The following is a 25,055-nucleotide window of genomic DNA, read 5'->3' on the forward strand; positions in this document are numbered from 1 at the left end:
CGCTGGTTCATCCGGTCGGCCAATCGGACAGTGGTCCATCCAATCGACCAATGTGGCTGCCTTCCGCCCGGGTTATGTAGACGAGCCTTGCTTAAGCCTTAGCATTGACTGCCCTAGCTTTGACCTACACTGTGATAATTGACTCATGCTAAGTAGATTCTTCCTTATCACCGCATTACTTGCTAAGATAGAAACAAAAGAAAGTGTTAATGTTAATTACAAACTATTTACTCCCCTCTAATCGATCCATCCGATCCAACACCTAAACCCTAACCACTAAGTACAAAACCCTAAATTCAACAAAAAAAAAAAATACACATGATCCTCTCAGGTTGTGCACCTTACAACATATCAAACGTGATTTAACAAAAACACAGAAGAGAAGAAATAGATTCTTTGATTTACAATTTTGATGACAAAATATTTGTGCAAAAAATTGAGATACAATTCTCTCACAGTCATCACAAACAATTCTCATCTTCATCACTCTCGAAAGTACAGTGAAGTATGTTTTTTCGAGCCAGATCAGTCACCATATCAAAAATTAATATCAATAATAATTTAATCTGTACAATCGCCTTCTACTTCTACAACAGTTGCCATAATTGTTAAAAACACCTGCATCATTGGGCTATTCTGAACTGTAAGCGTGGATTCTTCTAATCTCTACCGATGGGATAAAAAAATGAAAAAAGAAGTACAATTTCACAGTCCAAGTGCTAAGTTTGGATTAGGGTTTTGTGAGTCTAATAGAACACCTGAAACTGGCAACCCTGGTGACTGAAAACCAGCATTTAAATCGGGAGGAAACGAAACCGGCCTCAGCATTGTTACAGCTCTCCTTGTTTCCTGAGAACCATGGGAGACATCAGGCCCATAGCTGGAAGATGTACTTGGATTGGCAGCTGAATTCATAATATCAGAAGTGAAATTAGTCGTTGATGGTCGATCGCTATTTCTTGAAACGATGCCTGATGATGGTCGAGGTGGTGCTGACGCACCGATACTCTTCCCAGCTTGAGAAAGATGGTTAAATCCTGAGGTGTAAAAACCATTCGAGTGAGGCTGCATCGCGGCGGAGCCTCCTTGTGGAAATTGGCTTCCTACCTTTTGCCAAATACCATGTAACCCAATAGCATTGTGTGGCTTCGAAGTACTTTCTTGGTTTCTACTAGAGGCCTCTGAAGAATCCAGGGATCTGCTTGGCAAGAAAGATGGTGGAGTTGATCTTGCTTTAGCTTCAACAGCTGTATCATCTACTGCATGTTCAGATGTGGCGGATGCACTCATGGATGGCATATTTTCTGGTTGGGAAGAATGTGGAGATCTCGACGCCAGGAGTGGCTGAGATTGAGACAACGGATGTGGTGCATCTTTTGCTCCAACCCACCCACGGCTGAATTTCGTTCCGGGAGGAAGGGTACCCTCAATCCGTTTAGCTGCAATTTCCCATCCGATGGGACCAAGTTTTGCTGCAAATCGTGCCAAGCTCCATGCATATGCGTGCTCCGTGTAAAGGCCAACCTGATTGAGACATCATCAAATTTGTTAGTAAATAATCTATTGATATAGTTTGTCGTGGTATCCAATATGTAAAAGCTGGCCGGAAGTACAAGGAAAGGGGGATTGTAGTGAATATAATTATAATATAGAGAGATAAGAATGTTGGATAGACATTGAACACAGCCAGTTTATATATCAGGATCTGACTTAGTACTCACAGGAATCAGCTGCTTTCTCTGTCCATCAAATGCTGTTAACACTGATGGCTTGGTGGAGCTGACCACCTGAGGTTCAGTATATGTATTACGACGATTTTCATCATTAACAGAGGACTTTTTTGGATATCTTAACGCAGCACCTTTGAAGGCAGAACCTACAAAAAGAACCCGCAAAGAATGCTTGTTGGATATTTTGCAAATGGCAATAGTTTTTTGTCTCAATATAAGATTTGAGAAGTAGACCTGAAGTATCATCATTCCTTTCAAACAAATGCTCCTCATAAAAACTATGATCTTCAGAATTGCGAAGACCGTAAGGTTTTGTAGGTAAGTTGGTATTGTGGTATCCCTTTTGTGATAAATCGGGCGAGAAATTGACAGAGTGACGATTGTCCCCAGCATTAGCAAGTTTTGCATTGGAAGAGAGATTTGAACCAGCATTACCACTAGGGGGACGGCCTATTTTCTTGAAAATATCTCTAGTTGGTGGTCGGCCTCTCCGTGCTGGTTTTGGTTCTTGTTCATTGTCATCACTTTCTTGTCTTAGATTGTCAAAGTTTTTTTTTGCAAGCTCTTGAATTGCACGAGCCTATACAGACAAAATACCTATTAACATAAAAATAAGAAATCAGTGGAAAGAAACAGATAGATCAGCTGATACCTGTCTGTGGTAGATTGTATCTGATGCATTGTACTGCATTGCATTTGAGCATATTAAAAAGACATCTTTCTGCAAACCATGAAACAAAAAGTAAAAAAATGTTTCTGCACGAGTGCAAATATTTCAGATAAATAGAAGGGCATTTCACTTATGCTAATAAGACGGGATAAATCATTAAGGGCCTCAAGCAAAGAGGCCCAGACCTCAAAGAACAAGATACAATAAAAATAGTATCTCAGAAGTAGAAGAAACAAAATACACAATGTTATGGAGGATCTTATAATCAATAGAAATTCCATTTGAATTGTCATGGAACTCTTTGACAAGACTTTCTAAATCTTGAAACACTAATGTACTATGTCACTAAATATGATGAGCACAGAATAGAAAAGGAAAAAAAATGCAAGGTAATTATTATTGAATTGTATAATGTGTATAGTGTCTCCTACAAATTCAGAATCTATTTTTCTCTTGCCAAGGTTCTTATACAGTAATAATGCCCATGCTAACATCAATAGGCTAATTGAAGCAGCTTAAACATATGATTGCCATAAAAAAAATGGTTCATTGTTACGTGTGCAAGCTTTTCTATAATCATTAATCAATTGAAGGAGATCGAAACTTCAAAATTGCAACCCTTAGACAAATCAAAGTTTCTGAGAGTCACCGCTTGAATGAATAGCTTGTAATTACAGGAAGAAGGCACCGAGCTGGAAACAGCCTCTTGCAAAAAGCAAGGTAAGATTGCGTATAATGGATCATTCCCCGGGACCCCGCATGGCGGGAGCTTCGTACACCGGACTGTCCTTTTTTTTTTTTTTACAGGAAGAAGGCAGAGAGAGAGAGAGAGAGAGAGAGAAGGTTGAATGAAAACAATGCTGTAGGATGAAAGCTATTCATTGGACCTTGTAGTTTGTGTTTCACATGTTTTTATTTACCATACTTTTCGACGAGATGATTTCATTCTTTTTATGAGTATTACAGGCTTTTCATGATATGCTAGTTTCCCCTAGCTCAACATATGCAAGAAGAGTGACATTACTGGGAAGTGTCCAATGACACCAAAAGTTTGTTTTAGAAAAAAAAAAAACATACTACAGTTGATAATGGTAAGATGTAAAAAATGTTAGCATGTGCTTGAAGAAATAAGTTCTATTAGTCATGTAACAAATTATTAAAAGGTCACAAGAATAAGGCTTGAAATCTCGTTTGGGCTAGGGTCTTGGTTCGAAATCGGAACAAGACATAGATGTGAGTTGTAGTGTTGGTAGGTGTACTAAACAGCCAAAGCTAAGGAGAAGGGAGAAAGAGAGAAGGCACTTCTTCTTCGTAAGGCTTCCTAGGGTTATCATAGAGGTGTCATTTTAGAAGCTATGCTAACCACGATCGACATCTCAACCCGAGACACCTATGTGGAAGTCGTCGTAGACTCACATTCTATGATTTTGTGATTTAGCATGAAGGCAATGTTATGTTAGGAAGCTTGAATATCACAATCCAAAACATCTCGCACAAGTCATCACCACCTCACGCTACTTCTTAGCTTGAAGCACCTTTGTTGTCGTCTCACATAACTCGAAACACCTCCATCGTACTCTTGAGTTACTCAGCCCCGAAACACCTTCTTTGCTGCCTAAAAAATCATAGTGTCTCACTCAAAGTCATCGTTGAGCTTGCAGCACATCGCAAAAACCTAGATGCCTAAATCTTATAGAATATACAGACCCAAGTTGGGATTGATGCATCACAAAAAACAAATCTTTAGTAACTAACAGATGGCAAAGGTCAATGAGCTGCATCGCTCAAGTCAGATAAAGAATTCATCAAACCAATTAGCAAGATAACAACTAAGAGGGAAAGGGTAGCAGTTGATCCCATACCCAAAGGAAAAAATATGCAAGGCTATATCACTAGTAATCTTTATAAATTAAATCATTTTTATTAAATTAACAGTTGCGTTCTTTAATCTCCTTTTATCTTATACACTCTAATGGATTCATTTTTTTACAACTATAGAATAATTTTGCTTGCATCATTGAAATCGTAAGGTTTTATTTAACCAAATTACTTATTTTGTCCCCTCGCCTCAATATGCCCACATCCCATAGCTGTGAAAAACATCTATTTCCCATAAATAAATAATGAAAAGTTAAAAACTATTGTCCAGTGGTCAACACTCAAAAGGCTGTGCGTCATAGTAAACCTTTTAAAACTCCAAGTGATGAGACCTTTACCCAAAAGTCAAAATCCCAGTCTTCCCATCTTGCTCCTACTATCTATTTTCAGCCTAGGAGAACATTGATAATAATTTATCGGGAATAAATCAGTACAATTTGATCTATGGAGATTCAGTTTCTCTTGTTAGATTCAAAGCAAGATTAGTATAATCCAACTTTTTTTTTTTTTTTTGGTAATCTAGGTATCTAGTTCTTCGAACTAACTAATTTTAGAGGTGACCGATCCGACTCACGGAGGCTTCCCACTGACAACAACAACACACCAACTAAGCCTTATCCCACTAGGTAGGGTCGGCTATATGAATTCTTTTACGCCATTGAGCTCTATCTCCTACTATATCATCATCTATACTTAAATAAATTTTATTTTGTTTTATTGTTACTAACCAAATCTTTTGTGGTCTTCCTCTTCCTCGTTTGATATGTATGTTTATCATAGTTTCACATCGCCTAACTGAAACATTTATTGGTCGTCTAAGTACATACATGTACCATCTTAAACGTGTCTCTCGAAGTTTACCCTCAATAGATGCAACTCTGACTTTCTCTCTAATGCTCTCAGTTTTTATTTTGTCCATCCTTGTATGTCCACACATCGACCTTAACATCCTCATCTCTGCAACTCTTATCTTCTAATCATGTGCTCGAGTCATAGTCCATCATTCAGCTCCATATAACATAGTAGGTCTTGTAAGACCGATGGGTTCGATAGAGGGGGGGTGAATATCAATTCGAAAATTTCGAGTATAAGCGCAGCGGAAAAGAAAAGTAGACATAGTTGTTTTTACTTCGTTCGGAGCCTGTGACGACTCCTACTCGAAGGCCCGTGGTCCTTGACCACTTTCGTTGGGCAATCACTAGCAATTCGAATATAATTACAAAATGAGTACAAGGAATGCTAATGAAACAAAGTAATACCGACAAGGAAATTAACCAAAAAGACGAAGAAGCACTTTGTCGGAACTTTGTTAGCGTCGCAGGAACGTGGAGCAGCAGGACCAGCAGTCGAAGAGTTCTCAGTAATGATTGGTTCTGAAGCTCCTGCCTGGGGCTTCTTTTATATGCTGTCCCGGGCGCCTGGAACGTGACGTAGCTGCACAAACCATGATGCTCCACGTGGCGACGACTCGGCTGGATGAAATTTGCCTCCCGGCGGCCCGGATCCCCTCCGGGCGCCCGGACCCCTCTTCTCCAGAAAGTCCTTCTCCCGCAAGAAAAGGTTAGTCCGAGGCAAATGTACCGCAAAGAAAGAATGTTAGCACGCTTTATAGATGAGCAGGTATGACTTAGATTCCGCCTTCCGAGACCGAATCTAGTCACGATCTCGACTCGATATCCGAAATGGATCTAAGCCGATCGACGCTAATGTTCCCTACCCGGAACGCCCCGCAGCCACTCCCCACGGTGACTTACCACTTACCGCCAGACGTCCGGCGGTTGACCGTCTGACTTCTCGCCAAGCGTCGGCCGTCGACCAGCTTGACTTCTCGCCACCTATCCGGCCATCATCGACCTAGCCGACTTCTCGCCACCATATCCGTCGACCGGAGCTGCGTCAACCATTGACTTCTCGCCACCATCCAATACGACCTAGTCGGACTTTTCTGCACACTTGATAAAAGTGTCGACAACAACAAACCTAACTTAACCCGATTTGTCATTCACGAGTTAGACGGTTAGTGCTAACCGCACCAACAATCTCCCCTCTATGCTGGTTAAGTTAGTGATAAAAAATATGCAAGAATCAAGCATGATTTTTTTAAGGTTTAAGTTAGTTTTTCAAGTTTGCATTAAGTTGCTCTAACTTAACCAACCTAACCCTCCCCCTTTGGCATTCATCAAAAAACAAGGGTAAAGATACACAGTGAGAAATACCGAAAACAATAATACCTTGAACAATAACTGTGTTTTTAAATCCAAGAGAAGATCAAATTGACTTGGGGGAGTATAAAGTTTTGAATTTTTGTTTAAAGCGTTAGCTTTTAGTTTTTAAAAAAATGCTAAGTTTAAACATACGTCTATAAGGTCCAAAACAAGTTTCAACTTTGAAATGCTACTTAAACATAAGTTTTCAAAACCAAAATTCCAAAACTAAGTTTGAAAAGTCTAGTTTTCAAAACTAATTGAAATTTATTTTTCAACACTAAGTGTACAAGATTCAATTTTCAAAATCAAGGAAAATAATTTTGAGAAGCTTAGTTTGTAAACTAAACTCTGTAAAATTTATCTTTCAAATTAAATTGTCAAAATTAAGTAAAATCAAATTTTTAAGAAATAGACTCAGGACAATTTTTTAAGTAAGATTAAGTTTAAATCTTTACTTGAAAAGTTCAGTTTTCAAAGAATAGGTAAAAAGTTTGTGAGATTAAAAATTTCACAATTTTAAACAAATTATTTTTAAACTTTGATTTTAAAAATTAAGTTGAAAATTCAATTTGGAAAACTAAAGTAGTTTATTTCTCCCCCTGAATTTGATATCTAACCAACTGTCTAACCAATTAGGTACTAACTAACTATTAGAAAATAGTAGCTTTCACTTGGTTAGTCAGATTAAGTTAATTATAATCAGTGTTTGATTTGATTGATGAACTTTAATCTGATTAATATTTGAATTGTATTTAACGCCCAAAAGACGATGACCGAAATAAGCATCTTAGTCCAGACAGTTGCATCTCACCCTTTCTATGTTTATCAACCACAAGCAAGGTAAACCTAAGGTGTCGGTGAGATGCTCAAGAACTAAACCTACGGGTACATGCTTTCTAAGGACGTAAGACTAGTAAGGAAATTACTGAAGTCTAAAATGGAAATTTTGAAATCAAACAAGTTTAGCCTATAAGTTGATATAATCGCCAAAGTATTTTCAAGGATCCTAGTCTATCGAGCACATCCCTAATCGTCAATAGTTGCTAAATTCACTTTCGTGGAGGGTTTTGTAAAATGTCTAAATTTGATTTAGACTCAATGTACTTGAGTTCAATATCACCTTTAGTAACACGATCCCTGAAGTGATGCCTAACTTCAATATGTTTGGTTCTCGAACGATGCATTTCTGGTTAAGTTAATCGAACTTATATTATCAATTAATACTTTTACATTTGTGATATTTAAGTTGAAATCTTTGAGTACGATCATCCATAGTATTTTCAGGCAACACACCGCCTATAGCTACGATTCGACCAGAGATAAGGCAACACGTTGTTGCTTTCTACTAAACCAAATCGACAAGGGATGGACCAAGTAGTGGCATCCACCACTCTGTGCCATGTCTAATTCAGATCCCAAGATAATCCGAATCGTAATATCCTATTAATTCAAAGTTGTTGGTTCCAGGATACCAAATACCTACATTCGTGGTTCCTCGAGGTATCTAAAGATTCTTTTGACTTGAGTCAAATGAGATTCTTTAGCATAGATCTAGCGCACATACTAACCGCAAATAAAATGTCAGGTCTACTTGCAGACTACCTATCGCGCTCCGATAATGTTTTAAGTCTACGACTTTCCATTAGGATCATCATCTAGGATTGTGTTTACTGCCATAGGTGTTTTTATTTCTTTAGTATTTTCCATTCCAAATTTTCTAAGTACCTCCTTAGTATATTTTTGTTGATAAATATAATTTCCTTCATTTGTTTGTTTGACTTGTAAACCTAGAAAATAATTTTCCTACCAGACTCATTTCGAATTCGTGTTCCATTAGGTTTGTAAATTCGTTTAAAAATTCCGAGTTGGTTGAACCAAAGATGATATCATCTACATAAATTTGAGCTATAAAAATATCTTCTTTATTGATTTCAAAATAGTGTTGGGTCAATCTGACCGATCAACCCTTTGAGGTTAAGTAAGAGGTTAGTCTTCATACCACGCCCTAGTGCCTGCTTAAGTCCATATAATGCCTTTTTAATTTGATAGTCGGGGTGTTCTAGGCTTTCAAAACCTGCTGACCCACATACACTTCTTCTTTTATCAATCCATTAAGAAAGGCGGACTTGACATCCATTTTGGTATAGTTTGAATCCTTTATGTCGTATAGCTTAGTAACATTCTAATGGACTCTAATCTACAGGGGCATAAGTTTCATCGTAGTCAAGTCCTTCAACTCGATGAACCCTTCGCAACCAACCTGGCCTTGTTCGAGTAATTTCTCATTTCACTTAATTTGTTTCAAATACCCATTTGGTTTCTATTATTTTCTTATCGTTAGTGGAGGTACTAGGTCCCAAACTTCATTCGCTCAAATTGAGCTAATTCTTCTTGATAACTATGACCCAGTCTGGGTCATTCAGCTACAGCTTTGGGTTCAATATTTGAGATTAACGAGATTTGACTTAGGTTTCGAAAGATGACCTAGTTTGAACCCTCGTGTCCGGGTCACCAATTATTCGATTAGTAGGATGGTTTGGGTCACTTTATGGTTCTGTGGAGGTTGACTTGTAGTTGTTCTTCTTCATGGTTTCTGGGTTTGTTCCTAATTGATATGCTCACAATGAGTTAATCGTCGAGGTCATTGTTTCTAGGTTTTGATGGATTCTTTAAATTTTACATCGGTGGTTTCCTCAATTCTTAAAGTGACTTTATTATAAATTCTGTAGCCTCTGCTATTCAGAGAGTAACCTAGAAAATTCCATTTTCTATTTTGGAAGTGAATTTGCCTAAGTGTTCTCTAGTATTTAGGATAAATGCTGGACAACCAAATACCTTAAAGTATTTTATATTAGGTTGTTTGTTGTAAAATATTTCAAAAAATGTTTTATTGTGGTTTTTGTTTAGTGTTGTTCGGTTTTGTACATAGCAGTCAGTACTAACAGCTTCTGCCCAAAAATATTTAGGTAAGTTGTATTCATTTAGCATAGTTCTAGATGCTTCAAGTAAGGTTCTATTTTTCCTTTCTACAATTCCATTTTGTTGGGGAGTTTTAGGGCAAGAAAATTCATGATGGTAGCCATTTTCAAGGCAAAATTTATCAAAATTATGATTTTTAAATTCTCCTCCATTATCACTTCTGATTCTTTTAATTTTTATGCCTTTTTCATTTTCAATTTGTTTGCAGAAATTCGTAAAAATTTCAACGGTTTCATCTTTATGTAAGTGAACCTAGAATAGTCATATATTATAACTAAACAGACAGACTTCATTTATTGATTTGACTCCATGGGAGTCAAATAAATCTAAGTGTAAAAGTTCTAGGACTGAGTTGGTTGGGATTCATTAATTGGTTTGTGGGTAGATTTTGTTTGTTTGCCTTGTTAACAAGCATTACATATTGTTAAATCTAAGTTAGGTAATTTTGGTAAGCCTCTAACTGGACCATTTAATTTACTTATGTTTCTGAAATGGGTGTGTGACATTCTTCCGTGCCATAACCAGGTTTCTTCTTTTTGCGTTAAATAACATTTGACTGAAGAAGTGGTTAAGTTGATGGCATAGGCTTATAGTTGGATTATCTAGATGTTTGATCAAACATTCTGTGGATAGAAATTTTACCTTATACCTAGTGTCACACAATTGACTTATACTCAGAAGATTGTATTTAAAATTTTCAACAAGTAGAACATTTGAAATTATGAAATCTATTTTTAATTCAATATTACCTATACCAATTACCTTGAGTTTACCGTTGTTTCCAAAGGCAACTGTTCCTAGGCTTTTGTAGGTTAATTGAGTGAACTTGGTGTGATCTCCAGTCATATGTTTGGAGCAGCCACTGTCCAAAATCCACTTGGTTTCCTACAACACGTAGGATTTTTATGTTAGTCTTAGTTTATCAATTTTTAATCAATCATTATTATTATTTTTTTTTTTTAATTAACTAATTTAAGTTTAAAATTAAAATTTTTGAAATTAATTTTTAAGTTTAAAAAAAATTTTTGAAATTAATTTTTAAGTTTAAAGTTAAAATTTTGAAATTAATTTTTAAGTTTAAAATTAAAATAAGCCTAATTCATCTCACCCGATCTATGTTATCAATCAGGGAATCCTATGATTTTGTGAGATGAAATTGGTTTGATTACAGACTTTTGGTTTGACTTGTGTTAGATTCAGATTTAGTTTCGCTCACAACAGCATTCTTCTGATAAACTTCTGCTCGTGAGTCACGGGACATCATTAAGTAACCAACCTTCAAGTTTTCCGAATAGTCCTATCCACGAACTTAGTACTAAATCTTGTCTAACAGCAGTTAGATCGTTAAGGGTAGCTTCTCGGCCCACTCGCCAAACGCACTGCATCGAAGCCATATCTTTCTGCATACGCGACGCCCAAGCTTCCTAACGTATCATCATCCAAAACTTCACCAGTACTCAAGTTAAACTTGGCCTCTTTTAACTAATCCTAATTACCTGTCGGTTAGTTTGGTTACCCCGCATGTTAGTTTTGGAGGCTATTCGAGCCTCCCCAATTATCGCCATTAATTTAGATTTCGATGGTATTCTTTTATAGTTATAATCAACTGGTGATAGTCTAAATTTTGTTGAGTTTTGAATTTTGATTTCAAGTTAAATTTATTTTTAGTTTTTGATCCGATTTATTCAAGTTTATATAATGTATTTTATCTTTAGGTATATAGAATCGATTAAGTCCTACTTGCGTGGTTAAGCACGCTTTCGGGACCCAAGCTTGTTTAGTTACTTTGTGTTGGGTTAATAATGATTTAAAGGTTTTGTTTGATTTTGACTTATATCCAAGTCCGGTTTTATTATAGCGTGCTTTTTGGTTATTTAGAATTAAATCTAAATTTTTAGATCTTGTTGTGAATTTTTCCAACAATTCTTTTAACTTATTAATTTCACTTTTTAATGATAAATTCTCCTCCTCAAGTGTTCGGTCTTGAGTTGGATTCGAATTTTTTAATTGTTCCTTGAGGTTTTGATTTTCTTCAAGAAGTGATTTATTTTCATTTTCCAATTTAACTAATTTTTATTTAAACACGAGATAATTCTAAAGAATTTACGATTTAAGTTTAGGTATACCTCTTCTGAACCTTCGGAAAGTGCGGACTCGTGGCTTGATTCGGTTCGACCCGCCTTCCGATTCCTCCGACTGCCTTCCGCTTCACCATGAGCCATCGCAGGTGACTTCTGTGCTTGCTTTCTCCTCCGATCTGTCCGAGGAGGAATCGTCCCATGTTGCTTTGAGGGCTTTCTTCTTTCGGCTGTTTCAATCTCGGGCATTCTGCTCAGAAGTGCCCCTTTGGCTGCATCCAAACACGTGACATTTCGAGTCCATCTTCAAGATCCCGTCATGAAGTTTCTTTTCCGTGAACATTTTCCTTACCAGTTCACCTGTGTTCTTCGCCTTGAGTCTCGATCGGAATCTTCTTCGATTCGGTTTGTTTCTTTTCTTTAGATGAACCGCGAATAAAGCTACACCTTTCGACATTCCGGCGTTAGTTCGCTAAGTTCTAATTCACGTAAGAGTTCATCCAATTTTAATTTAGATAAATTTTTGAAATTTTATAGGCATCTACAATCGATGCCCACAAATTATTTCATGAAAAGCATTTAACGCACCTTATTAAGTCTCGCCTCCATTCGTGTCCTATCGCTGGAGACCGCTGAGGATATCTTCGACCGCCTGAGTCGACTTGCTTTCTCCTTCCCCGCATTTTTATATTAAAAATTTTATTTAACAAAGAATCTCTTACCTTCGTCATTGTTCCTTCAAGCAATTTCGATCGCTTTATCCCGAGCTCCTTATTTTACGGTCAGCCGCTTCTTCGTGTTAGTCCGCAGTAGAGTGTCATGGCTTTGCTTTCAATCGATGCCTTTTTCTTTAAATCATTTGTCCATTCTTCGTGGTCTATTATTTTCCTGAGTTATCGGAATTTTATGCCTCGCGACGCCATCCATCGGTCGTAGTCTGCCTTCACGTAGACTCCATTCTTCTCTTCCAAGACGAAAAGTCATCCCCGCTGAATAGGGAGGACGAACGCCTTCTGAGACATCTTATCCTCGCACACACTAAATTAATCGAAAGGAAATCAAGACTTCGCCTCGATTAGCATGGAAAAAAGAACTCTAAGTGTAACGAAAAAATCTTCCAAAAATAATAATATCATTGAATTGAAAATATTTCATCTGGAGGTTGACCGAGAAATCAAAGAGGCTGCCTAGACTTGTAGCAAATTATGATAGGTACACAATTGTATATTGTCTGGATCGAAAGTATTCTGCACTTGGAGAGTTGATTCTAGTAGATCAAGGCACCTTAATCTCCTACTCGAAGGCCCGTGGTCCTCGACCACTTTCGTTGGGCAATCACTAGCAATTCGAATATAATTACAAACGAGTACAAGGAATGCTAATGAAACAAAGTAATACCGACAAGGAAATTAACCAAAAAGCGAAGAAGCACTTTGTCGGAGCTTTGTTGGCGTCGCAGCAGGACCACAGTAGAAGAGTTCTCAGATGATGATTGGTTGTGGGCTTCTTTTATATGTTGCTCCGGGCGCCTGGATCCTTCCGGGTGCCTAGAATGACTCTACTGACGAATTTGCGGCGCGGATCCTTCCGCCCCGGATCCCCTCTTCTCCGTAAAGTCCTTCTCCTGCAAGAAAAGGTTAGTCCGAGGCAAATGTACCCTGCAGCAAAGAATGTTAGCATAGTTTTATAGATGGATTTCGTCTCTTCGAGATCGGATCTAGTCACGATCTCGACTCGATATCCGAAATGGATCTAAGCCGATCGACGCCTAATGTTCCCACCCGGAACGCCCCGCAGCCACTCCCCACCAGCCGACTTACTCACTTACCGCCAGACGTCCGGCCACCTGACCTGTCTGACTTCTCGCCAAGGTCCGGTCCACCTGTCGACCATTGGACTTCTCGCCACCATCCGGCCACCACGACCTCGACTGGTGGACTTCGCTTCTCCATCCGGCCGACCTACCTGACTTCTCGCCACCTCTGGCCGACCATTGACTTCTCGTCACCACGACCTAGCTGGACTTTTCCTGCACACTTGATAAAAGTGTCAGACAACAACAAACCTAACTTAACCTGATTTGTCATTCATCAAAACCTGAGTTAGACCGTTAGTGCTAACCGCACCAACAGGTCTAACAATTTTATAGAACTTTCCTTATAGTTTTAGAGGTACTTTACGGTCACATAAAACATCTGATGCTCCTCTCCATTTCAACCATTTTGCTTGTATTCTATGTAAGACATTTCTCTCAATCCCTCAATCGTTTTGCAAAATGATCCTAAATATTTAAAACTCTCGGTTCCGGACAAGCTCTCCTATCTTAACAATTGTCTCATTAATTCTAATATTACTAAACATAAATTTCATATATTCTGTCTTTAATCTACTAAGCCTAAAACCTTTCCCTATTAGTGTTTTCCGCCAAGATTCTAGTTTAGCATTTACCCCTTCACATGTTTCATCTACCAAAATAATATCATTTGCAAGCAACATACACCACGGTATTGTGTCTTGAATGTGCGCAGTGAATTCATTCATAATTAGTGTAAAAAGATAAAGACTTAAAGTTGATCCTTGATGTAACCCTATTTTTATTGAAAATGCTTCAGTTACTCCGTCTGAAGTTTTTACTCTGTTGTTACATTCTCATACATATCCTTAATTAGTTCAATATATTTTTGCTCCTGATATTTTTCAATTAATTATCTAAGATGTATAGTTTCTATTGTCGACCTTCCAGGCATGAACTCAAATTGATTTTTGGTCATTGTGGTCTCCTTCCTTAATTTTTTTTCTATTACTTTTTTTTCAAAGTTTCATAGTATAACTCATTAGTTTAATACTCCTATAGTTTGCACAATTTTGTACGTCTTCCTTGTTCTTATATAAGGGAACTAGAGTACTTATCCTCCGATCAAACATTTTTTTCATTTTCAATATCATGTTAAATAATTTTATAAGTCATTCAATACCTTATTTCCCTAAGCACTTCCATACCTCTATCAGAATATCCAACGGTTCTTTCATTGTGCATCTCATTTAAAGTTTGTTCTACTTCTGAAGTTTGAATTCTACGATAAAAATTTAAATTTCTATACTCATTTGACCTAATTAAATTACCTAACTTAAGTTGGTCACCTAAACCTTCATTAAAGGGTTAATAAAAATACTTCTTCCACTACTCTTTTATTTCTTCATCGTTTACTAATACTCTATTACATTCATCTTTAATACATTTTATTTAAATAAGATCCCTTGTCCTCCTTTCTCTCACTTTAGCTATTCTATAAATATCTCTTTCCCCTTCTTTTGTATCCAATTTTTAATATAATCGTTCAAAATTTCATTCTTTGCTTCACTCACTACTTTCTTAACTTCTTTCTTGGCTATTGTATATTTTTTTAAGTTTTCCTCGTTCTTACAAATATATAATTCCTTATAAGCTATTCGTTTTTCCTTCACTTTCTCTTGTATTTTCTCATTCCACCACTAAGATTCCTTACTTAGTGGTGCATGTCCCTTTTGTTAGTATCCCAAGGTAGTTTTGATGTGATCAACCAAAACAAGTTAGGTCATGTTGGTTTTTAACCCCTGTGTCTAAGTGTGCAGGAACTTAGGAGCACAGGAAGTCGAGCGAAAGACACAACCAGCGAGAAGGACGGCACGAGAGAGAGCCGGCGGGCTCAGTGCATCCGAGGGACAAGGTGAGCTCTATTCCGGATGACCAAAAGGACCCAAGCCAGAGGAATCATAGCCGGAGCGAAAAGCCCGGACCCAAGCAAGCAGAGCCGGAGCAAGAACCAGGACCAAGCAAGTTAACGCAAGAACTTGGCGGGAGCGCCATAAACTTATCCGGATCGCGACAAACGCGATCCATCATGACGGGATAAAGTTTTATCCTCCAGGCACCGAACCCTTCTAGCGCCCACCAGTGCTATAAATACATTGTCTAGCTTCGTATTTTTAGTACTTCAACTGCTGTAAAGAGACTTCTCCGCCTGAAGGAGAAATTAGTGCGCTTTCTACTTCCTTGGATTAACAACCTCCCCGATTGAAACCAAGTAATTCGTTGTCTCTTCCTTTTTAATTAGTCTTATATATTTTATACAAGTGTTAATTTTGTTAAAGATATAAAGTTCGAGGAAGGTTGTTTTTCTTTGCAGGGCTATTCACCCCCCTCTAGCCAGCCGCTAAAGGTCCTAACAAGTGGTATCAGAGGCAGGACGCCTCAGAAGGACTAACCGCCAACTGAAGCAACGAGACGATGGTCGGTGCAAGCATTCATCCACCAAAGTTCGAGGGAGACTTCGCAGAATGGAAACTTTCGGATGGAGGTATTTATTAAAACCAATTTTGGGATTCTGTTAATCATGAAATATGGTTTTGTAACCCACAAGGACCAACATGAAGCTGGAAAGGAAGAGTGTTTATGGACGAAGAAAGAACAGGCCAATTTCGTGGCGAACGGTAAAGCAGAGTTCCATCTGCTAAGCGTCCTTCCACCCCAGGAGGTCAATCGAATTGGCTGCTACGACTCCGCCAAAGAACTCTAGGAGAAGTTCCTGGAACTCCACGAAGACACTTCAGAAGTAAAGTTAGCAATGCGAGACATCCTCCGAACCCAGCTAACAAACCTGCGGATGAACAATGGAGAAAAGGTATTGCAACTCCAAGAACGGGTCAAAGAACTCATCACTCAGCTCAACAATCTCGGAGAATCAATAACGAACCGAGATTCAATCCGGTATATGCTCAACGTCTTCCCAAGAATTCCAAAATGGTCATCCTTAGTAGATGCATACTACATCTCTAAGGACTTCGAACTTCGAGGTAAGTACACTAGAAAATTTATTTTCTACTTTTGAACTTCACGAAACTCGATGTGCAGATTCTAAAGAAATCGAAAAATCAAACAATAATCTTGCCCTGAAAGCCAAGAAGGAAGATCCTGACTCCGAAGCGTCGATCAACGAAGATGAAGCGACACTACTAGTAAGAAAGTTTAATAAATTTATTAAAACTAATAAATTTAAATCGCAGAAGAGAAAGCATTATCAGAACAAAAGGAAGGTCCGATGCTACAACTGTAACGAAGAAGAGCACATAAAGGATGACTGCCCAAAATTGAAGAACAAGGACAAGGACAAGGAAAAGAACAAAAAGTCAGCTCGGCCCAAGCATAATCTAAAGGCCACATGGGATAAATCGTCGTCCTCCGAATCCAAAATCGAAGTCTACGCCTGACTCGGCCCTAATGGCAGACCATCAAAAGGAAGACGAAACCAGCTCAGACATGAGCATCGACGAAGGGAGAGTATCATCAGAGGAAAGCCACAATGAAGAGAGAGCATTAGAATACGAGGTAAGTTAAGTACGTGTCTTATCTCCTAAAAAGTCGTTTAAATTTATTAAGATTCTTTCCAAGGATTTAGTAAAATTAGAAAAAGAAAATATGGACTTGAAAAGACAATTAACCAATGCATGCCCCTTAGATCTGTTCGATAATTTAAAATTAAAAAAATGTGAAATTAAAAACAGAAATAGAATATTGGAAAAATCGTACATGCTCAAATAATCAAAATATTAGGAGATATAATAATTTAAACTGGAATTTTAAATACCATAAGGGTCAAATTAGGAAAATATCATAAATACATTCCTAAGAAATTCTTGATAAATCCAGTAGGTAGGAGCATGTACTGGGTTCCAAAATTATATTTAGGTTAACTGTTTTTCTGGACTTAGGGCTTTCAAAAAGAAAGTTAAATGTTTAAATTCTTTAAGAGACTTTGTCTATAAGTGGTTGATACTCCAATAACCAAGAAGGCCTAGTGTCTCACCACAGCCTGGAAGTTAATTATTGAATTAAATGTTTAATTAACTTACTGTAAGCATTTTACTAATGCTTTAAACTTTTGTTAGAAAAATAAATTTGAGCATTAAAATTTGTTTAAGTTATTTTTTTGTGAAACGTTAATCTAAACAATCTTTTCCGTTATAAATTTTTTTTTGAATTAGTTATCAAAATGCAAATGCTTTAAATTTTGCCAAATTTCAACAATTTTTGTGAAATTTTTCTGTTCAATCCATGCAAAAAAAATTTAATTAAAGGAGTTTTTTTTTTTTGTTTTTCCCTTAGGCTTTAAATTTTCGAAAGTCATTTTAAAAGTACCCCATTTTTAATGTGATCAAAAGGGAGAGTAGTAAAAATTAAGTCTAGGGGAGAGTAGTACAATTTTTCTAATTTTTATACTTAATTTTTTTTTTACTTGCAAAATTTTATGACTGTTATTTTATAATTGTTTTTTGTGGTTTTACCCTAACTTAACTTGGGTTTACTCACATCAAAAGGGAGAGATTGTTAGTACCCCAAGGTAGTTTTGATGTGATCAACCAAGTCAAGTTAAGTCCTGTTGGTTTTTAACCCCTATGTCTAAGTGTGCAGGAACTTAGGAGCACAGAAAGTCGAGCGAAAGACGCAGCTAGCAAGAGAGACGACACGGAAGAGAGCCGACGGACTCGGTGCATCCGAGGGACGAGATGCTGTGGAAGAGTACGCGGGCAGACGAGAAGGAAACGCGCGACGTTTCCGAGGGACGAGAAGTCGGAGCAGAAAATTGCTCGAAGGCCGGAAGTTGGGTTCGGGTGAGCCCTTTTCCGGAAGGCCGAGATCACCCAAGTAGAGCCGGCACTAGAGCGGAAGACCCGGACCTAAGCGAGTGGAACCGGAATAAGAACCTGGACCATGAAACTTATCCGGATCGCATCAAACGCGATCCGTTGCGACGGGGATAAAGTTTTATCCCCTCCAGGCGCTCGAAACCTTTCCAAGCGCCCCGACCAGAGCTATAAATACAGTCCTGATCCTAGAAGCCAAAAATAACATGAAGAACACTGAAGAACACTTGTAAACGATTTCTTTTGTCTAGCTTCGTATGTTTAGTACTTCACTGTAAAGAGGCTTCTCCGCCTGAAGAAAAAATTAATGCGTTTTCCACTTCCTTAGATTAATAACCTCCCCGGTTGTAACCAAATAATTCATTGTGTCTCTTCCTTTTTAATCAGTCTTATATATTTTATGCAAGTGTTAATTTTGTTAAAGCTATAAAGTTCGAGGAAGGTTGTTTTTCTTTGCAGGGTTATTTACCCCTTCTAGTCGGCTGCCAAGGGTCCTAACACCTTTGACTCACTAAGTACACTCTTAGCTACTATTTTTAACTTTAATACCATCTTATCTCATGTTGTATTAGAGTCATCATATATTTCACCTAATGGTTGTACTTCTACCTCTCCTTATATATATTTTACTTCTCATCCTTTAACTTCCACCACTTAATTTTAGGAGTCGTATATATTTTCTTTCTATTAATACTATATTTGAGGCATATATCCAACACTACTAACCTATATTGGGTAGTGAAACTTTTTTCAGAAATGACTTTGTAATCTTTATAAATCTTTCTATCCTTCTTCTTGACCATAAGAAAGTTAATTTGCGATTTATTATTCGCACTTTTGAACATGACTAAGTGTTCTTCTCTTTTCTTAAAAAACGTATTAGCTAATATAAAGTCATATGTTATCGCAAAATCTAATATAGTTTTCCCTTTTTCATTTCTCGTTCTAACCCCGTAACTCTCATGTACCCTCTCATATTCTTCATTTTTCACTCTGACATGTCCATTTAGATCACCTCCTATTAAAATCATTTCATTTGGTGGAATATTTTATAATATTTCATCTAAGTCGTCCCAAAACCTTGATTTGGTAGCTTCATCTAATCCTACTTGCAGTACATATATGCTAATTATGTATATAGTTTCTTTCACCACTATTATCTTAAGGGTTATAATTCTATCCCCTTTTCTAACAACTCCTACAACTTCATCCTTTAATGAACTATCTACAATAATACCCACTCCATTTCTTGCTTTACTCTTTCCAGTGTACCATAACTTAAAACCTGAGTTCTCTATCATCTTTACCTTCTCGCCTACCCATTTTGTCTCTTATACACACAAAATACAAATTTTTCTCCTAATTATCGTATCTAATACCTTCATTGATTAACAAGTGAGGGTTCCTATGTTCAAAATCTTAGATTATTAGTTTTCCTATTATATTTGTTCTTATCCAACCTATGGTGTGAGAACTCTTGCCTATTTAACACTATACCTAAGTTCTCACGGAGATGTAGCAGTCCTTGCTAATACTTTACAGTTGGATTTAGCACTACACCCGAGTTCTGGAGATGTAGCGGTCCTTGCCAAGACGTTACAATCGGACCCTGCAACGTGTTCCTTCCGGGGAACATCCTAGTATTAGCACAATAGTTTAATGAATTCATTCATTAAATATTTGTCATAGTTTTAACGCTAGCGGGTAGCCTAACGCAACCCTCCTCCTTTCTCCGTGCTTGGGACTGGCCATGACCAATCGTCATGGGCAACAGTTTCCCACTGAGTATAGGATAAATTGGAAAGTGTTCATGGAGGTCCATCCAAGCGGCCAACGTTCTTAGAGTTATCATCCCATGAAGGAAAATCCCTGCAGTGCGTTGCAACTGGGATTCAACCCTTAGATGCTTGAAGAGCCTAACTGCTGCACCATTGTCTCGGGGCAAAACAATCCACTTTATATCATAATGAAGATATCATCATGCAATTTGATGATGATTATTTACAGTTTCTTATCTATTTTTTTCTTCTATTTTTATGATATTTGCATGAGATCCTTAGTTTATATAATCATGTTACTCCTGACTATATGGCACCTACATGGATCTCATCCCTCAATTGGACTCTCCCTAATTAGTTTTTAAAAAATTATAGTTAATTTTAGTTCCTATAACCATTATTTGGATTAAAAATCCATGGCTACCTCTCTCTTGGAAGAGGCCAAATCACATAATCATGGTTAAAAAAAATACTTCTATTTTTTTTTACAGAAGTTAACTTCGAGTTAACTCCGCTCGTGACGAACCAGTCATGGTTGGTCCCAAGCCTGAATAAAGGAGAAGGGTTGCGTTACATTATCAACCAGCACTAAAACTATGACAATGATCAATGAATGAATCCATTAAACTATTGTGCTAATGCTAAGTTGTTCCCCGGACGAAACGCATTGTAAGATCCGACTGTAACGTCTTGGCAAGACCGTTATATCTTCAGAACTCGGGTGTAGTGCTAAATATGCAAGAATTCACGGTGCAGGGTCCGACTGTAACGTATCGGCAAGGACCGCTACATATCCATGAGAACTTGGACGTATTGTTAAATAGACAAGAGTTCTCACATCATAAATTGGATAAGAACAAATATGATATGAAAATTAATAGTCTAAGATTTGGAACATGGAACTTAGGAACCCTCACTGATAATCAATGGAGGCAGTAGATACGATGATTAAGAGAAAAATTAATATTTTATGTGTACAAGAGATAAAATGGGTAGGTGATCTAAATGGGCATGTCGGAATAAAAAATGAGAAACATGAGAGGATACATGAGAGTTATGAGTTTAGAACGAGAAATAAAGAAGAAAAAACTATATTAGATTTTGCAATAACATATAACTTTATATTAGCTAATATATTTTTTAATAAAAGAGAAGAACATCTAGTCACGTTCAAAAGTGAGAATAATAATTTATAAATTGACTTTCTTATGGTTAGGAAGAATGATAGAAAAATTTATAAACATTGCAAGGTTATGTCTGGAGAAAGCTTAACCACCTAACATACGTTAGTAGTGTTGGATATACACATGAGACAATTGTTAAGATAGAAGATGATGAGTTGCCCGGAATCAAGATCTTTAAATATTTAGGATCATTTTTGCAAAATGATGGAGGGATTAAAAGAGATGTCTTACATAAAATACAAGCAGGATGATTAAAATGGAAGAGAGCGTCGGGTGTTTTATGTGACCATAAAGTACCTCTAAAACTTAAAAGAAAATTTTATAAAACCACAGTTAGACGTGCTATGTTATATGGAGTTGGATGTTGGCTATGACTCGAGTACATGAGCAGAAGATGAAAGTTGTAGAGATGAGGATGTTAAGGTGGATGTGTGGACATACGAGAATGGACAGAATAAGAAATGAGAGCGGAGAAAAAGTCCAAGTTGCACCTATTGAGAAAAAACTCCGAGAGACACATTTAAGATGGTACGAACATGTGCTTAGACAACCAATAAATGTTCTAGTTAGGCGATGTGAAACTATAACAAATACACATATCAAACGAGGAAAAGAAAAACAAAAAAATACTTGGTTGGCAATAATAAAACAAGATAAAATTTATTTAAGTATAGATGATGATATAGTATAAGATAGAGCTCAATGGCGTCAAAGGATCCATATAGTCAACCCCACCTAGTGGGATAAGGCTTGGTTGCTGTTGTAAAGTAAACTTGGGGTTAAGAGAAAGCTGACATTGTTGGTGCAAATTGAAATACACTTGTAAATATATGTGTATATTCAAACCAAATAAACTTTGGGCTAAATTGAGAAAATTATTAAATTATGGGGGCAAAAAAAGAAATTAACCCGGTGTTTAAGTAGGATAAGTCAATGAGAAACAAAAAATTTTTGCATCAGCTTAGATGATAGACGTGAGAAAGCAAATCAAGCAGGCAGCTTCCGACTAGTAGTAGTTTTAAAAAACTAGAAAACAAGTATCCATTTGACAATGTGCATGGAATATGTGAGAGTGTGACTGAACCTTACAGCTCATAACAGTTTTTCTAATACCATCAAATGCATCTCTAGTTCTTTCTCTGTCTCAAATAAATCATCCGTGAGTTGTAACCACATAAGTTAGCTCCACCATCACCCCAGTTAGGGTACTGGTAGTCTAAGTCTACTCTTAGATCTACAAATTTAAGTAGGCTGAGTAACCATTGCTGAAAACTCTCTAAAACCCCACATATTCTTCATACCATAAACCAGGTTAATAAGAAAAATCAGGTCAAATTCTATGCAAATAAGTTATAGTGTACAATCTGTACCATAATAAATTTCAAGTGGAATACAAAGAAAAATCAGATGAATTAGCAAAGTTTCAAATATTAGACTTCTACTGCAGTTCTACCAGAACACAAATATTGCAATATTGACTGGGAGATTTGAATCTTTCCATGGGCCAAGGAAAGAAAAAGGAAATGCTAGTATTTCCAAAAGAACAATGGAAAGGTTTTAAAAAGAATATGGTATGTGATCCACCCACCACCTAACACGTGTGGTATGGGACAGCATATGTGGCAAATATTAAAAATATTTAAATTATAAAATAACTAATATAATTACACAATATATTAGACTTATGGACACATTCAATTCATATTTCCACATAGGAACAAAACATGTCAGTCATACAATGCAAATCACATGAAGCATGTCAATCAATATTAATAAACAATGTAAATCGATCCAAATAATATTATTCCAACTAGGCAACTACACAGGCAGACTGCATATGTCATACACAGTCATATGCAGTTACTACATGATCCCCTTCAAAATACTGCCTAGGCAGCCTAAGCATAGGTTTTTTAAAACAGTGGACAATGCCGACTTTCTTTTTCATTCTTAATCATGATGAAACCTGCCTCACAAGGCAAAGAAATAGCAGCTACAGACTGACTTGGCAAAATGCATAAAATTTTTAGCAAACATGGAAGACAAACAGAAAGAAGACAGGCTCTTAACTGTAGCACCTCCCAAAGGGAAGAGATGTAAAGGAATTCATCTACATTTTATCTTTTGAAGTATCTAAAACTGCTTGTAATCCAATAGTGAAGGATTTCTTTGTAAAAAGGGTTTACTGAGAAGAACACTATAGATAACCATACAAAATGCAGCGGCTTCTAAAAGCATTTTGGTTAAGACATATGTCAATAAGTCATTGAGAGAACGACTTAACATTCAACATTCTGAGTAACTGACCTCAAACTGCTCTAGGTTGGAATAAGCATCATCTGAAACCTTCTTTCTGACAGTAGCAAAATCCATGGGATGCTTGATAATATCATGGTAATCTGGAAGCTGATACAATGACCAGCCAATGTCATTCAATCCCCATGTCCACAGAAGGTAGCCATATTTAAAATACAACGCACCTCCTCAGGGTCGACAGGCTCGGAAAAGACTCCATAAGTATCTTTCCTGATATGATGACAACAAAATAATATATGTACTGAAAAGATACACAATTGAACAGAACATGCACATGGCTAAAATACATAACGAGGAAGAAGGCAGGGCACAGCACTCACTTCTGTAATCTATCAAGGATGAAAACTAACAACTTTTTGTCCGGTAATGGTGTATCGGGTCCACAATCTGATGACAGCAATACACAACAAATTATCATCGAGAACCACTTAAATAAAATGATGTATGATTTCTATATTCACGAAATAAATGCACAAGCGAGGCATCAAACCTTGTGGAAGATCCGTCACTTTCGATGTAGGATTCTGCGTTTCTTCCTGAAACAAGGGAAATGACCCAGGCAATATCAGCAAAAAGGATTTTTTTTTTTTTAAAGAAAAATAAGAGGAGGGGGGAAAATTTTGAACAGGAGATAAAGGGGATTGGTGGAGGAAAAAGATCACCTGGTTAGGAAAAAAAAACAAAGAAAGAAAGAAAAGTTGGGGTTTTTTTTTCTAATGAAAATTTTTACCAGGAGTTGACCAAGTCAAGTCCACCACACTCTTCTCTCTCTAAATCGAGCATAACGGTATCCAAGGATCCCGCAAATCTAAAAAATACCCCACCCGAGAAGCACGCAAAGATTCCCAATCCACAGACGGAACCGTACCAGAAAGTAAATCCGCACCAGATTTGCTCCCCAACCCTCTTATAGTACAACTAATTGTTTCCGAACACCAACTTGCCAATTTACTCCTCCACAGATCTACATTCCGGCAAAGAGAGAGAGAGAGAGGTAGGGGAAGCGAAAGATGCGAGATCAAATTACCTGGGGATCATTCCCGACGAGCCCGATCTTCCGGGCTCTACGGTCGTCGGATTCTGAGCCGGCGGAAGCCGCATCGGCGTTGTTGGGAAGCCGAAGGACGAGGCGGAGCTTCTTCTCCCGCCTCCCCTGGTCCGACTCGTCGTCATCGTCGGCAGCTGGGCGGGGATCGTCATCAGGGCTAAGATCGCAGTGCTGCTGCTGCTGGAGGCGGAGGCTGCGTCGCCGGAGGTCCAAGAGGGAGGGTCTTCCCTTCTTCTTCGTCTTCCTTGTAGTCGCAGCCGGCTTCTTGTTGTCCATTCCGTACGCCCCCCTACTCTCCCCCTCTCTCTCTCTCTCTCTCCTCTTCTTTGTTCTTTTCCTCCTCTCGACCTCGGAAGATATGTCGCACGTGATGGGCGGCGGGGGTATCGAAAGGTATCACGTGATGGATGCCTGAGCAGTAAGCATTCGCATGATTTTTTTGGGCTTGTGTGGGGTCCAGGAGTCTAGATTTGAGTACACTTTATTTATTGATATATAATTACACG

General features: G+C 37.7%; 1 protein-coding gene across 1 annotated transcript; it reads right to left on the bottom strand.

Annotated features, from left to right (window-relative positions):
* Nucleotides 1-413: 413 nt before the first annotated feature.
* LOC122030974 lies at nucleotides 414-24,908 on the bottom strand. The gene is made up of 9 exons (XM_042590020.1): nucleotides 24,529-24,908; nucleotides 23,992-24,037; nucleotides 23,822-23,888; nucleotides 23,666-23,711; nucleotides 23,493-23,591; nucleotides 2,383-2,451; nucleotides 1,965-2,310; nucleotides 1,722-1,876; nucleotides 414-1,524 (listed from the first exon to the last, which is right to left on the bottom strand). Exons 1-9 carry the CDS (start codon nucleotides 24,823-24,825, stop codon nucleotides 706-708), a joined length of 1,944 nt encoding a protein of 647 aa, XP_042445954.1. The 5' UTR covers nucleotides 24,826-24,908; the 3' UTR covers nucleotides 414-705.
* Nucleotides 24,909-25,055: the final 147 nt, after the last annotated feature.

Source organism: Zingiber officinale, chromosome 1A (assembly GCF_018446385.1).
Source record: "Zingiber officinale cultivar Zhangliang chromosome 1A, Zo_v1.1, whole genome shotgun sequence".
In the NCBI taxonomy this organism is placed as follows: Eukaryota; Viridiplantae; Streptophyta; class Magnoliopsida; order Zingiberales; family Zingiberaceae; genus Zingiber; species Zingiber officinale.

Bases quoted from the DNA above. Each gene is read 5' to 3' on its own strand.
- LOC122030974 (XM_042590020.1), bottom strand. From the start codon at position 24,825: ATGGACAACAAGAAGCCGGCTGCGACTACAAGGAAGACGAAGAAGAAG. The intron at 24,038-24,528 runs GTAATTTGATCT...CCCTTGTTTCAG, and splicing joins TCGTCGGGAATGATCCCCAG to GAAGAAACGCAGAATCCTAC. The intron at 1,525-1,721 runs GTGAGTACTAAG...TGTCTCAATCAG, and splicing joins AGAGAAAGCAGCTGATTCCT to GTTGGCCTTTACACGGAGCA.